The 12,435-nt window shown below is 43.1% G+C and overlaps 1 protein-coding gene across 2 annotated transcripts in view; it reads right to left on the bottom strand.

The window, feature by feature from the left end:
- The window catches only part of COL5A2 (collagen type V alpha 2 chain), a 102,177-nt gene extending 90,261 nt beyond the window's left edge, over positions 1-11,916 (bottom strand). For both annotated transcript variants that reach the window (XM_082763414.1, XM_082763415.1), the window contains exon 1: positions 11,681-11,916. In XM_082763414.1, the coding sequence (XP_082619540.1) occupies positions 11,681-11,783 (103 nt within the window). In that variant the 5' untranslated portion in view covers positions 11,784-11,916. The remainder of the gene's footprint in view (positions 1-11,680) is intronic.
- Between the last annotated feature and the right edge of the window lie 519 nt (positions 11,917-12,435).

The following is a 12,435-nucleotide window of genomic DNA, read 5'->3' as shown; positions in this document are numbered from 1 at the left end:
ATTTCTGGGTTACCAGAACGTGTAGCAGAGCTCACGAATGACACATGCGTACACCACCCTTAGGAACAGGGGATATGTTTAGTCCAGTAAGACTTGAAAGAAATATTTCAGATGTCTGACAAGATCATGCTGTACCGCACAAGAAATATTCACTGTACAATATACATCTCTGCCCACGGCAGGGGTTGGAACTAGATGATCTTCAGGGTCCCTTCCCTGAAGGGGAGCTTTCACGAGCAGCTTTTCCTGCACGAGCTCAGAAATCATTCACCAAATCCCCATCCTATTTGTACCAGATGGCTCAGGGTTAGTGGGGCGCAGACCTTCCACCCACAGAAACAAGTGCTAGGAGAACCTGGCCGAAGCAAACAGCTCTAGCCTCCAACCAAAGTTTGTTTTGTATCAGAAGGACTCCGAATGCTTAGCTATTTGCCTTGCCTGCCTATGACACAATGTCCTGGAGCTAGCTCTGCCATTTGAATAAACAGTTTTAAGTCAATACTGTCTGCAAACTTCGGAGCATCAGTGTCCTGGTATTTACATTACATTGTGAACTGCTTTACACTGTATAAACAAATGACTTAGAAAATTCTGCGTCTTCCTAACTTTGGGGAGGAATTTCAGTCTTTCAGCCTTCACAAGGGAGAAGACATTTAAAAAGAAAAAAAAAAAAAAAAAAAAGCAAACAAGAAGAGTGAATTTAACCACCTTATAAAGAAATAAAATCCAATCCAGGAAAAATCACTCTGATTTTTATTTTCTTTGAGGCCAGAAGAGTAAGCTGGTAGTTGCAACCAACAGCCACTGGAGACCAGTTTCAGTAAGAGCATACCCCTTTAGCTAAATCAGCTGCAAATCTTGTGGTTGTATAGTGAAAAACTCAAAGTTTGAACATGGACTGCTCCCCTAACCAAAAGCAATTTATTTTATTATGCTTGGAGATAACAAGGGTACATTAAACCCATACCTTTTTTATTCAGCTTTCACTTCAGCTTGCCATCTTTCAGCTCACAATGCCGTTTTATCTCACAAGAAGTGCTGTATTTTCGGCTACATTTTGAAACAAGTTTCAACATTTAATCTTTCGGATAAGCAAAATGAAAAACTGAAATAATTGAAATCCTCATTCATTAAGGTATTTAGGCAAACACAGCTAACTACAAGTCACGCCATTGTAAGAAAAAAGGCTATTCATGCACTTTAAGTTGGACTCTAAAGCACTCCACTGAATGGGAGGTTTAAATCGCCAAACATTTGCTTTCTGTGTTCATTACATTCAAACACAAACAAAATCCGCTGCCTATCTTGCACAGTGCCTGTAAAACAGACAAATTCCATCCTACAGGGGTTTCCTAGGAAACCAGGGAAGGCTCGAAGAAACAGAGAACAGCTGGAGGGGGGGGGAAAAATTAAAGTATTGAGTTCTTCATATCCTCAATTGTAGAACCATGAGAAAGATATCACTAATAAAAATTAGAGCAGTACAATTCACAGTGGTTGGCCCTGGAATCCTTCATGAGGACAAATATGCATAGCCTGAAGAGATAGAGACTTAACTCTTCTCTCCCCGCCTCCCAAAAAGCTAAATAAATGGAAATGTGCACGATTTGATGCAATGTGAGAAGCTGCAAAGCCTGTCTGCTCAAAGGAAGACAAACCTGACAAAGAGGTGTATGTACTGAAACCTTACAGCAAGCAAAAAGTCCTGTGGCTCAGCATCTAGAGATTTCTCTGCACAGGGCCCAGATTCCACTTCCGAAGTGAGTCAGCTATTCCAACTGAAAATCCATGCGATTCAACAAAAATATTATTAGCATGATGACTCAGTACATATATTACAGTAGTTCCCTAAGGCTTCATCGGAGATCAAGGATGCTTTGTGTTCAGCAGCACTGCACAAACTCGTAGGAAGATCCCGCACTTTACGGTAACAAGATACAATCAGATTACACCATAACAACTCAGTCTCAGCATCCAGGTTTAGATAAAACTTTCTCTCACTACAGCCAAAGTTGCAACCAGAAAAATGAAAATCAGGTAAAGAACAACTTGTCCCTGATTTCTGAAGCAGACTGGTGGCACTCTGTCTGTCATTAGTATAATTTTAATATCCAGTGCTGTCAGAGCAGCCATACTGTTGTGTTGGCTCTCCCTTCCCCACACAGCTCCATTTTCCATGTTCTGCTGTCTTTGTCGCCAGGCTCAATGTCTCTTACATCAGGTTCTTTGCTTCCTTTCTTCCTTTGTTGCCAATGCATGTTCCAGTGTTTTCTGCCTCTTGCCAAAACAAGCATTTAAACATCTGGAAATCATCCTCCATTACCTTCTCCAGTGAGACGCCTTGCAATGTAGTTCCCATACAGTGGGAATGTCTGACGTCTTGAGACATCACCAGATATATAAATGCACTATACATATATAATATACTGCATATATAATGAACTATGTATTACACTAATCTAAGATTTAACACGCTGGGAATTACTAACGCAAATGAATTTCTGTGAAAAATTTCAGCATTTATACCAGTAGCATTACAGTCCAAAATGTTTCTGATTTGAAAGAGTTCTAAATTAAAGATATTTACAATAAATACAAAAGATGATGCTTATTACATGCAGACTTGATTTCTTTTCTAGTACATGCAACTTGAAATTAAAATATTTTTTCCACTAAGACTTCCACTCAACAAAGCATTGGATAACCTAAATGGGATTTCAGATGCAAAACTGGGAGCCTTTTCTGTGATCTGCCTATAATAATGACATCAAAGTACTGTGATTTGAATACTGGGCCTGTGAAAATCCTCATGTCTTCAGAAGTTGTTGCCACATGCATTCCTCTTTGCTGCTCAGACAACTCAAGCTGTTTTTAAAGGTTCAGTTTTAATAAAATACAGGATTGATAACAAATCTTATGCTATGTCTCATTAGAGGCAATGTATGCTTAATGCACCAATTTGGTCCTGTACACCTTTCACCAAAGGCATTATTTTAATAGCTCACATTTCTGAGGAATCACTCTGAAGGCATATATATCAGCTTTTCACATGAAAAACTCTTCCCTGTTCCCCGTGAGTTAGCATTAAGGAAAAATATCTACCTTTACCTGGGGTTGGTAGCTGAATGATGAGCAAAAGCCTTCTCCATCTTTCCCTCACGCTTTTCTGCCTAACATGAAAACACATGCTGAGAAGGCTGCTTTCTCTACTAGATCCTACTATCTGACAGAGAATTGCATCCTTAGTTTTACCCTCCTCTGATCACACAGCATAATGCGAGCTCTGCTTTTTGTTTGCTTTTAGTTTTTTGAATCACCAGCCTACACTTTTCTAAGACAATTCTGCTCGTTGATTTACCCATGTTTTTGCACAGATGGCGAGTATTTCATTCCTCAGTGTCATCTGTGAAGTTCATTCGTATCCTGCTTTTTTCCTGACCAAGATGACTACAGAACACCACCTGTGAAACCACAAGGTATCATCCACAATGGAGATAAATTACTGTTAATCTTGTACCTTTAATTAACTGTCCCACCGCTCACAACAGCAACATTCAAACCAACACTGGCTTTAAGAATTCAGGAGACAGAAGCACCAACCACTTTCTTTTCAGTGAAATGCTTTCATATAACACTGTATAAAGCCCTCAAACAGCAGTCTTTTGAAATTATCTGGAGAAGACGGGAAAAATAAAAAAAAAAATAATAAAAAAAAAAAAAGAAAATAACTCTACTACATCTTTCCCCTGTAACAGCCATGTATGTTGTAATTCCACACTACACACCACGTACATGTATGAGTCTGGGGGACTGAGAGGTGCTGCAGCACCGTCTTTGAGTTTGAACCCCAAAATATTTTGGAAAGATTTGTTCGTATCTCCAAAAACTTGAAGTCTAATAGATTTTCAATCTTCCTGATGAATTTTCCAAACCTCCAATAAGTGGCCTTTCCCTGTAGAAATAATACCTGACAGCTCCAGAAGATACTACCAGCAGTCATGATGTCAGGCAGGGTTGAGGCAGGACAACCCCAGAACCTCTCCTTGCTTTGCCAGTCGGAGCCCTCAGGGGTTCACCTCCACTGCAGCTGATTTCCTTGACAAGTTTCTGGTCACAGGCACCACCGAAACGCTCTCCTGTTTTTGACCTTAGCTTCCTTAAGCTGACGGCTTAATGTGAGATTTCAATCGCCAGTGAGATTTCAGTTATTCCAACAACGTGCCATGAGATGCCGTTACCCAACCACTGAACATGGGAGGTATTTGGAAAACCCAAGGCACTGCAGCAACCACTTTGAGCTAAGTAGAAAATGCAACAAAAGTAATTATCACAGGACAGCTGTCACTGTGCCGTTAAATCACGTTCTCATTACGTCAAAAACTTGGTGGAACCCTGTAAAGAAAATGTTTGTGCAAAGCTGAATGGAAAACAGGCAAGCAAGCAAGCACGCCTTGCATTTACTGGTTCTGGTTTAATTTTTTTCCTTAAATATCTTACTTTGTCCTGTTGAGATATTTAACAGGATGGCAGACGTGATACCTTAGACTGGAAAGTGATTAAAAAAGAAAAAAAGAAATCAAGATCATCCATGATCTACTGTTAGAAGGACTGCTTTAAAGCAAAGTCTCAGCCCAGTGTCTGAAGGAACCCAAATAATACGGCTATCCAGGGACAGGTGGCACAAGTTCCTCCCAAATGAGGAGCAATTTCTTCCTGGCTAAGCCACTATTTTCATGGTCATTTTAGAGTGCAATATTAATCTTGGAGCAACTGGGCCAAGACACAGACTCACAATGATTCCTTTGACCTCCCTTATTCCCTCCCATCCTACACTACGGGGCCATTGTGCCTCTAATATTTCACTTCAGGTCCTCAGCTTGCTGACGGCTGCTGGCAAGGACTTGGTGACCGACGAGTGTTTGGTGAAGACATTGCACTGACATTCTCAATCAGACATCTACTGCTCGGCAGGGAGCAGGCCTGAATGAAACAGCGTACTCTTGCCTTCCTGCTCTCAATGAGGTCACGTCCAAACCTCTGAGTTCCTGCCAGCAGCGTCAGAGTTGCTGTTTTTGTTTCTACTCAGCCACATTATCCCAAGAACAGGGGCACAGAGATTCACATTAATTCCCTTGTCCACCCATGCTACCGTTATCTGGTCCAAAGGCTATAAATGAAAACCAGCGAAGGCACAAAACACTGTGGAAGTTTCTCCCTATAAAAACAGCCCCATTATATCATCCTCCCAACTGTAGTATTTACGCGAAGCTGCAGAAAACCATGAGCTCTCCAAACCTCCAGTCAACCTTCAACTGGCAGCAGCATGGCCAAGGAACAACCTTAGCCTGGCTCTTCAGAGACAAAACCTTTCTTCAGCAGCTAATAAAGCCAGAATCTCAAGGGCCCGCATGAATAGAGGCTTCCTGCAGGAAAGCAGCGCACCGCTGGCCCTCAGACAATCATCCTTAGTCTACTATATAGTAGACTAAGTGCTACTATTTTCATAACCATAAAGCAGCCTATGAGACAAGAGTTTTGATGTGGAAACCCAATGGCAGCCAAGCTCTGCTTCTAGCAGACAGCAACCATGGGCAAACTGAGGTGTGTCGCAGCTCAGGGCACGTCTGGTGGCCGAACACCTCACTAATATAAGAACCCTAAGTGCAAAAAGTTGTTATCTGTTTCCATCCATAGTGGCTGTAGTTCCCAATCTCTGATATATAAGCATTAAAGAGAGTCACAGAATATTCCATGTCTGTATTTTCCATAAGGAAAGAACTCCTAATATCGACACCAACTATGTTCAGAATCATCAACATATTCCTTGACCCGTAGTAAGGATGCTTTAGAGCATCATGGCATCAAAAGACCATCGCTACCACAAGCAACAGAGGGTTAGATTTCCCACTTCTCATATCTATTTCCCTTCATCTGCAGAAGTTTGTAATGTTCATTAGCAATTATTCAAAAATTTAAATATGCAAAAGGCTTTGGAAGCAAGAGGGTCTAAGTGCCCTTGCTTGCAGTCAGTAATAAGGAAGTCTAAACATGTGGGCCTTTTTAAACTATTAACTTGGAAAATGTCCCAAATGCGCTGAATTGTTGATAAGAGTTTTAGGAATGTGTCAGTTCCAGGACACGCAAGCAATGCTAGAGTTCCTGGAAGGGAAGGCACCACAACGTGGGATTTCTTACTTGCGCAACATGAATTTTTACAGTAGGCAATTTCAATAATGGGCAACTAGGAAACAAAATTGCCATCACTTTCTCTTTCTCTGGTAACTCAAAAAGTCAGAAAAAACATAAGTCATCAAAAAATTATCAGTGTGGAGAAAAGGTATAATTTATAAAGGCGCAATGTATGGATTACATCAGCTATATAACCAGGACACGGTGTCACCCACACGGTACCCCTCACCCTCAGAACATTATGTGTCTTATCAGCGACTTTTCTGCAGCTTGAAAGCATCTGATTTCTTCAGTAACTGAAGAACATTTGTTTTATACGACTAAAACCACAGTTTTCCTCATTCCCTTCTGACTATGCTTTGAATTAATGCATTACACATTGCAGTTCAGATAGCACTGGGCCTCTTGCATGTGACGCTCTCGCCAAGGGTTGAGGACACTTCAGCAAGGTGGGTCTGCTGCGCTGGGAGGGTTTGGGCAGCGAGCACAAGGCTTTCCTCATGCTTTGAATGTTCACCTCCAAGAAGCCTTTGTCAAAAACTGAAATTCCAAGTTAATCTGATTAATTCATTTTACACTAAAGGATACTTAATTTTGCCCTATGCATTAGGCTGAGGATAGGTTCTTTTGGCTATAAAATAAGTTAAAGTCTCTTCTCCAATCCAACTGGATTATCAATTGGGTCAGCACTTGGATTTATTCTTTCTAATCAAATTTTTCTCAAAATTTCTTCTATCATCACGACCTGATACACAAAAATGAGCAGGGTCACAAAGACAAACATGGGCGAAACAATCAGTGTACATATAAGGACAGATCACGTGCCTCCAGCTGGAATTTCGGCTATTTTTTATTAGTACTTTATAATTTTTTTGGCTCTGAGTTCATTGCCTTTCTCTGTATATGGAAAAATAGCTGCACACAGGCCACGAACATCTGCTCTGTTTTTTTTAAAGGATTGTAGCATTGCATAAAGGTTTGCCTTCAGAGGAACTGCTTCCCCACATGTACACACAAGTATCCTTGCGTTTCTTTTCTCACAAAACACTGAAAACCAAGTAAAATCTAGTGAGTTGACCTGTTAAGACACGTTACTGTTAAAAAGAACCAATCCTGCAGTGTTTTACATGACCAAATGGACCCAAGGGAATGCTACCGTATTTAAACAAATTGCAAGGATGAAAAGACTTCACCAAGAAATAAACGGTGCACGTGCCAAAATGTGAGAATGGGAGACTGAGAGAAAGAAATGACCATTCTGGTTTCTAGGGCAATAATCTACATTTGTAAATAGTGGGGGAAAAAAAGCCTGTACAACAACCATCACACACAATTACTCTTCAACCACAACGCATCTTCTGAAAAAGCCAAGCTGATGTGGATGGCTTATAAGCACCTCAGCTGTGTGGATTCCAGAATTTTTGAGCAAGTGTCCACTCATTCATAGGAAGAAACTTCCTCAGGATTCTTCTGGAGGCAATTTCTCCTTCCCACACTGTTACAGGCAGGGGAGCCAACCACAGATATTCAGAAGTCGTGAGTCAGTCCCCAAAGAACTGAGTTTGTTGTGTTGTTGTGTTGTGGTTTTTTTTGTGTGTTTTTTCTTTTTTTTTTTTTTTTTAATAAATAATAGATTCTCATTTTCTGCTTGTTCAGAGCCATAATCACTTCTGGTTTTGAGAGATTCACAATGATCAGACCCACAAACACTGATACAGGTGCACACACACACGCTTTCTCTCACACAAAGCAGAGGCACACATTTAAGCAAATGATCCTAAAACCTAGAACTCTGTGAAAAGAAAAAGCAGGTATCTTGAGATCCTCACTCCGATTGTGAGAGCTAGCAAGACTGAGATGTTTTTGACCCCTTTTCATCTCATTCTCCTTAGGAACTCTCAGTCAGGTTGAAAGATCCAGGAAAACCAGGGGAGCATCTGGTATGGATGCTCAATAATTTCCCCCTCATAGCTACAGTGCACTTCTTGCCATCGTATTCCCAGCACCTGTCACAGAGAGGAGGCTGTACAACATTTTAACCTCTTTTCCCCCTGAAGATAACGTCTCTGTGATCAGGGACAGGTTGATGGACATTTTAATAGCCCCAACTCGATCAGCTCAGCTGTTTCTGTCTCCATTAAGCCAGATCTCTCCTTTATTTGGTTTCCAAAGTTCAAGACCTGTCGAATTCAAAGAGGGCAGAGAGGATCATGAATTCAGAGGGGACAACCCTCATTTGTCTGTTCTTGTTCACACAGTGGAAAGAGGGAAATTAGTTCAGATACTTTTAATCAATGCTAGGGCTCACACTGATCTCAGCTGACATAGGGCTGACACTGCCAGAGTGGGACAGGGAAGGATAAACCAACACAACATGCTCAGACAAAGGTGAGATGCAGAAACTGATGAGAACCTAATGGCAAATCTAGGGCTGCGGTGAGAAATATGAGGTTGTGGCACTGGGCCACCACTGCCATGCCCCCATGGGCTCTGCACAGACGGATCCTTTTGGAGGAGGCAATTCCCACAGCTACAGCTCTCAGCCAAGTTACCAAGAGACCTTCCACTCAAGGTGTGTTTCTAGCTTTCTTAAATAACCATGTCAAAGAAAGCAATCACATTTACAAGTCCAAATGGATGGGAAAGGATGGCAGCAGCATGCACCGCTTCTGCTAGTGCTTTCCTCTATACTGAGTCCTAACGGAAGAGGAAAGACAGCACTGTGTGTGGAAATCCCTCCAGCAGAGCTTCCAAGTAGGCACAGCTGAAATTGTGCTATTTAAGCCATCTTCTGGGCACTCACTCCATCTCTCAGCCTGTCCATGCCCCTACAAAGAACATAAAGGCATTTGCAGAGCTGCCTTTATTCCTGTGTAACATTTTAATGGACACACTTAAAACAGCTAGGAGCAAAATAACAAATTTTCCTGTACTAGGCTTGAAAGTGTCTGTTTTTCACATTTTGATGTGCATTTTAAGTGTGTGAACTATACTGCACTGGCAGCCAAGTGCTCTTGAGCAAAACAGATCAGCCTGCAATAGTTCCAAGAGGAAAAATAATAATAATAATATAGAAGCTGGCATTACTTAAAAGCACAGCAATGATAACAACAACAAAGTTAATCTGGTTTAAAGAAGCATTACAGCTCTTTTATTATTATATATATGTATATATTTACCCGCTTTATTGGTTTGACTTATTTATCAATATATGGATGTCACTCTCACTGCCATAAACTCTGTCAGATACTTCTGCAAAACTTATTTCTTGCTTCCACTGTGGTTGACATAACCAGTTTCTAATTGTTCTCATTTTTTCCACCACTGGCATGATAAATGACTGCTGCACCAGTTTTACATACTTTTTGAAAGTCTGAGAGGTTTTTTTTTTTCCTCGTTTGCACTTCCAAAAGCACCTTACTTGTTTCCCCAAGTACCTCTGAAATTTGTTTAACATGGCACCTACGTTCAAGTGACACTTGACCAACTGAGTGGGGAGAAGTGAAGCAGCAGCCAACACAAAATCACTTGCAGTCCAACACAACGTACACTGCTCTTGGACCTCTGCACGAGCTGGTACTGAAACCAAGACAAATGAAGGGCAAAAATGTCCCCATTTGGCAGCGTTTTGGGGCTTCAGCCAGGAACTCCATCAGGACTGAAAACCCCTTGTGTATACTCTTAAACCAGACCAATGTGTAGGATGCGCTACCTTCCTCCTTGCTGTTCACCACCCCTCACAGTACAAATAGCTCTGTTTTCTCTCCATGTTTTTATTTGCAATATATTGAGCTTATGAGAAGCAGCTTCCTCGTACGTATGGTAGACAAAAGTTATTACATTCCCAAACAGGAAGATGAATAAGTGAAATAAGTGCAAACAGATGTCCCTAATTTATTACAATGTATTTTGCTCTCTGGCTTACCACGTATGTCTCGGTTTCCTCAGCCATCAGCATATGGGAAGTACATCCCAGAAGGTGTTGCTACATTACTGGCTCATCCCCTAATTTCCATAATAGCAACAAACTAAGAAGTGAGACGTAATAACTTAACCCAACAGACATCCCACATAAGATTTGCCTTAAAAATAATAATAATAAAAGAAAAAAACAGTAAAATGTATGATTTTTGCTAAACAGCTACCAAAACCTGAAGTCAATATTTTCACAAGTGTTTTCTCTGGCATTTTAAGTATCTGAGAAATCCACAGTATGCGTCTCCCTTTATGGCAAGGACAGGAATTATACTCCCAAGACTATACGAAGTGCCCCCTCTATGGGACTTCTCACACAGCTGTGTGCGGCCAGGAGAGCCCCGCTTTGCTCCGTGGAACAAAATTTGCAGAACCGTAGCTGTTTTATTCACGGGACTTGAATCCTCCTCACTTGTGCAATGCAGCGTTCAGCTACAAGGAAAACGAAACTCTTGAAAATATTCAAGAAAATAACTGCAAGCTGTGCTGTATGGCAACACACCGGCCCTTTGGCTTCTTTTCTGAGCAACATCCAACAAGGTTATGCACAAGAAGCCCAGAAAGTGCGCGCAGGAGTACAATAGCTACAGGACAGCCTACAACCAGGCTGCTCACATTTCAGGAAACCGACATGCAGCACGACACCCAGCCTGATGAAAGCACCAAGAGGCTGCTAGGAAGTCTCCCGACCATCAGCCGCTGTCCTGCAGGCACCGAAACGCTGTGAAGTAAGAGCAGATAGAAAGGAGCCTTCAGGTTGCAGGGGTCAGGTAGGCAGCTGGCCGGCCGGCCCCATTTCAGACAGCTCGCACGGAGCCACCGCTGGTGGGACAAGCAAGGCTCGGGGTGGGAAAGCAGGAGGGCAGGGAAGGCTGGGTTCCATCACAGCCTGTCACTGGGGATTAAACACAGCCTCCGCAGCCAGGGCCCGAGGGGGAAGGAGACGGAGAAGGGGAGAGAGGAGGAGGAAAGAACCCACGAAAGAAAGGGGAAAAGGGAAAATGACATTTTGGTGTTTCTCTAAAACAAAGAAGGTAAGAAGGCAGAGGTCGCTCGGAACAGAAGGGCTCCACCCTGCACGGCTCCGTGTTTACTTCGCCCAGCTCTGGCTGCTCCCCAGCCCCGCAGCCTCCTCCAGCCCCATCCCTAGGCGCTCTCTTTTGTTGCAAACTTCCCAGTGCTGAGTGCTGCTCACGCCAGGCAGCGGGGCTGGGGCTCACTGCGGGCTGCTCCACAGCTGCTTTTTGCTTCCCATCGGTCCTCCCTCCCCTGTGTCCGCAGGACTGTGCGCGGAGACCTGGGAACTCTGCAAATCTCCAACTTTTAAAATCCCCTCTGCCTTCTGATCAGGTTCCCAAAGCACAAGCCTCGCAGCCCGCTCCTCGGCATATAAAGCCACAAATCTTGTTACTCCCGTACCCCAGAAGTTTTCCATTGCGCTTATTAACCAAATCACACACTAAGCACGCTGCATACAAAGAGAAGAGGAGGAAAAAAGGGAGAGAGAGAAACTCACCAGCGTCATATTCCTCCTCTTCTTGTGCTTTTATGGTTACAAATCGCCCTAGTAAAGCAGCAAGGATGAAAAAAGTTCTCGTTTGTACCCAGATTGCCATCATGCCTAGATATTAGACATGTATCCTCCTGGGCAGCAAAAAGCAGGGAAACGCAAGGTTATTTTAGCACCATGAAGCCAGCTGGGGAATCTCTCTGTCTTTCAGCATCAGTCCCAGGACAAAGTCTGCGAGCCCTTTTTTTCAGCACCAGCGCCAGCACGGTCTGCAAACACTCTTTTCAGGGGATGCAGCTTTAAATAGGAAGAATGCTGCCTCCGCTTCTCTTCCTGCCCCTTTTCGGCTTGTTCAGGCTCATAATCATCCACTCCCTGCCAAGCAAGAGTCTGATTGATGGTAAATAACCGAATCAGAGCTGGCTTCACTCTTCCTTGAACTTTTCTCTTTGCAAGTACACTTGTGGGATATTTTCCTGCTGCTGTGCAGCGCGTATGCTGTGTCAGAGCAATTTAATAGGACGGCAAAGCATAATTCAGTGCGAAGCTGTCAGGGGGAGAAAGCTTTGCTTTTAACACACGCACGCTTCCCGGGAATGGAGGGCAGAGCCCCACTTGGAGCTGCTTCGCTTACTGGGAACTTGAGCCCTTCCAGCGTGCTGAGGGGAGGCTTTCCTTCCCTCCCCTGCTACCTGCCCCTGCCTGGCTCCGGCTGCTCTGCCCAACGCGACTCCAGAGCCCTGAGAGGGGCCAGGAGCCCC

Source organism: Aythya marila, assembly GCF_965140915.1.
Source record: "Aythya marila genome assembly, chromosome: 6".
Taxonomy (NCBI): Eukaryota; Metazoa; Chordata; class Aves; order Anseriformes; family Anatidae; genus Aythya; species Aythya marila.
This window is presented reverse-complemented; position numbering and strand designations above follow the sequence as displayed.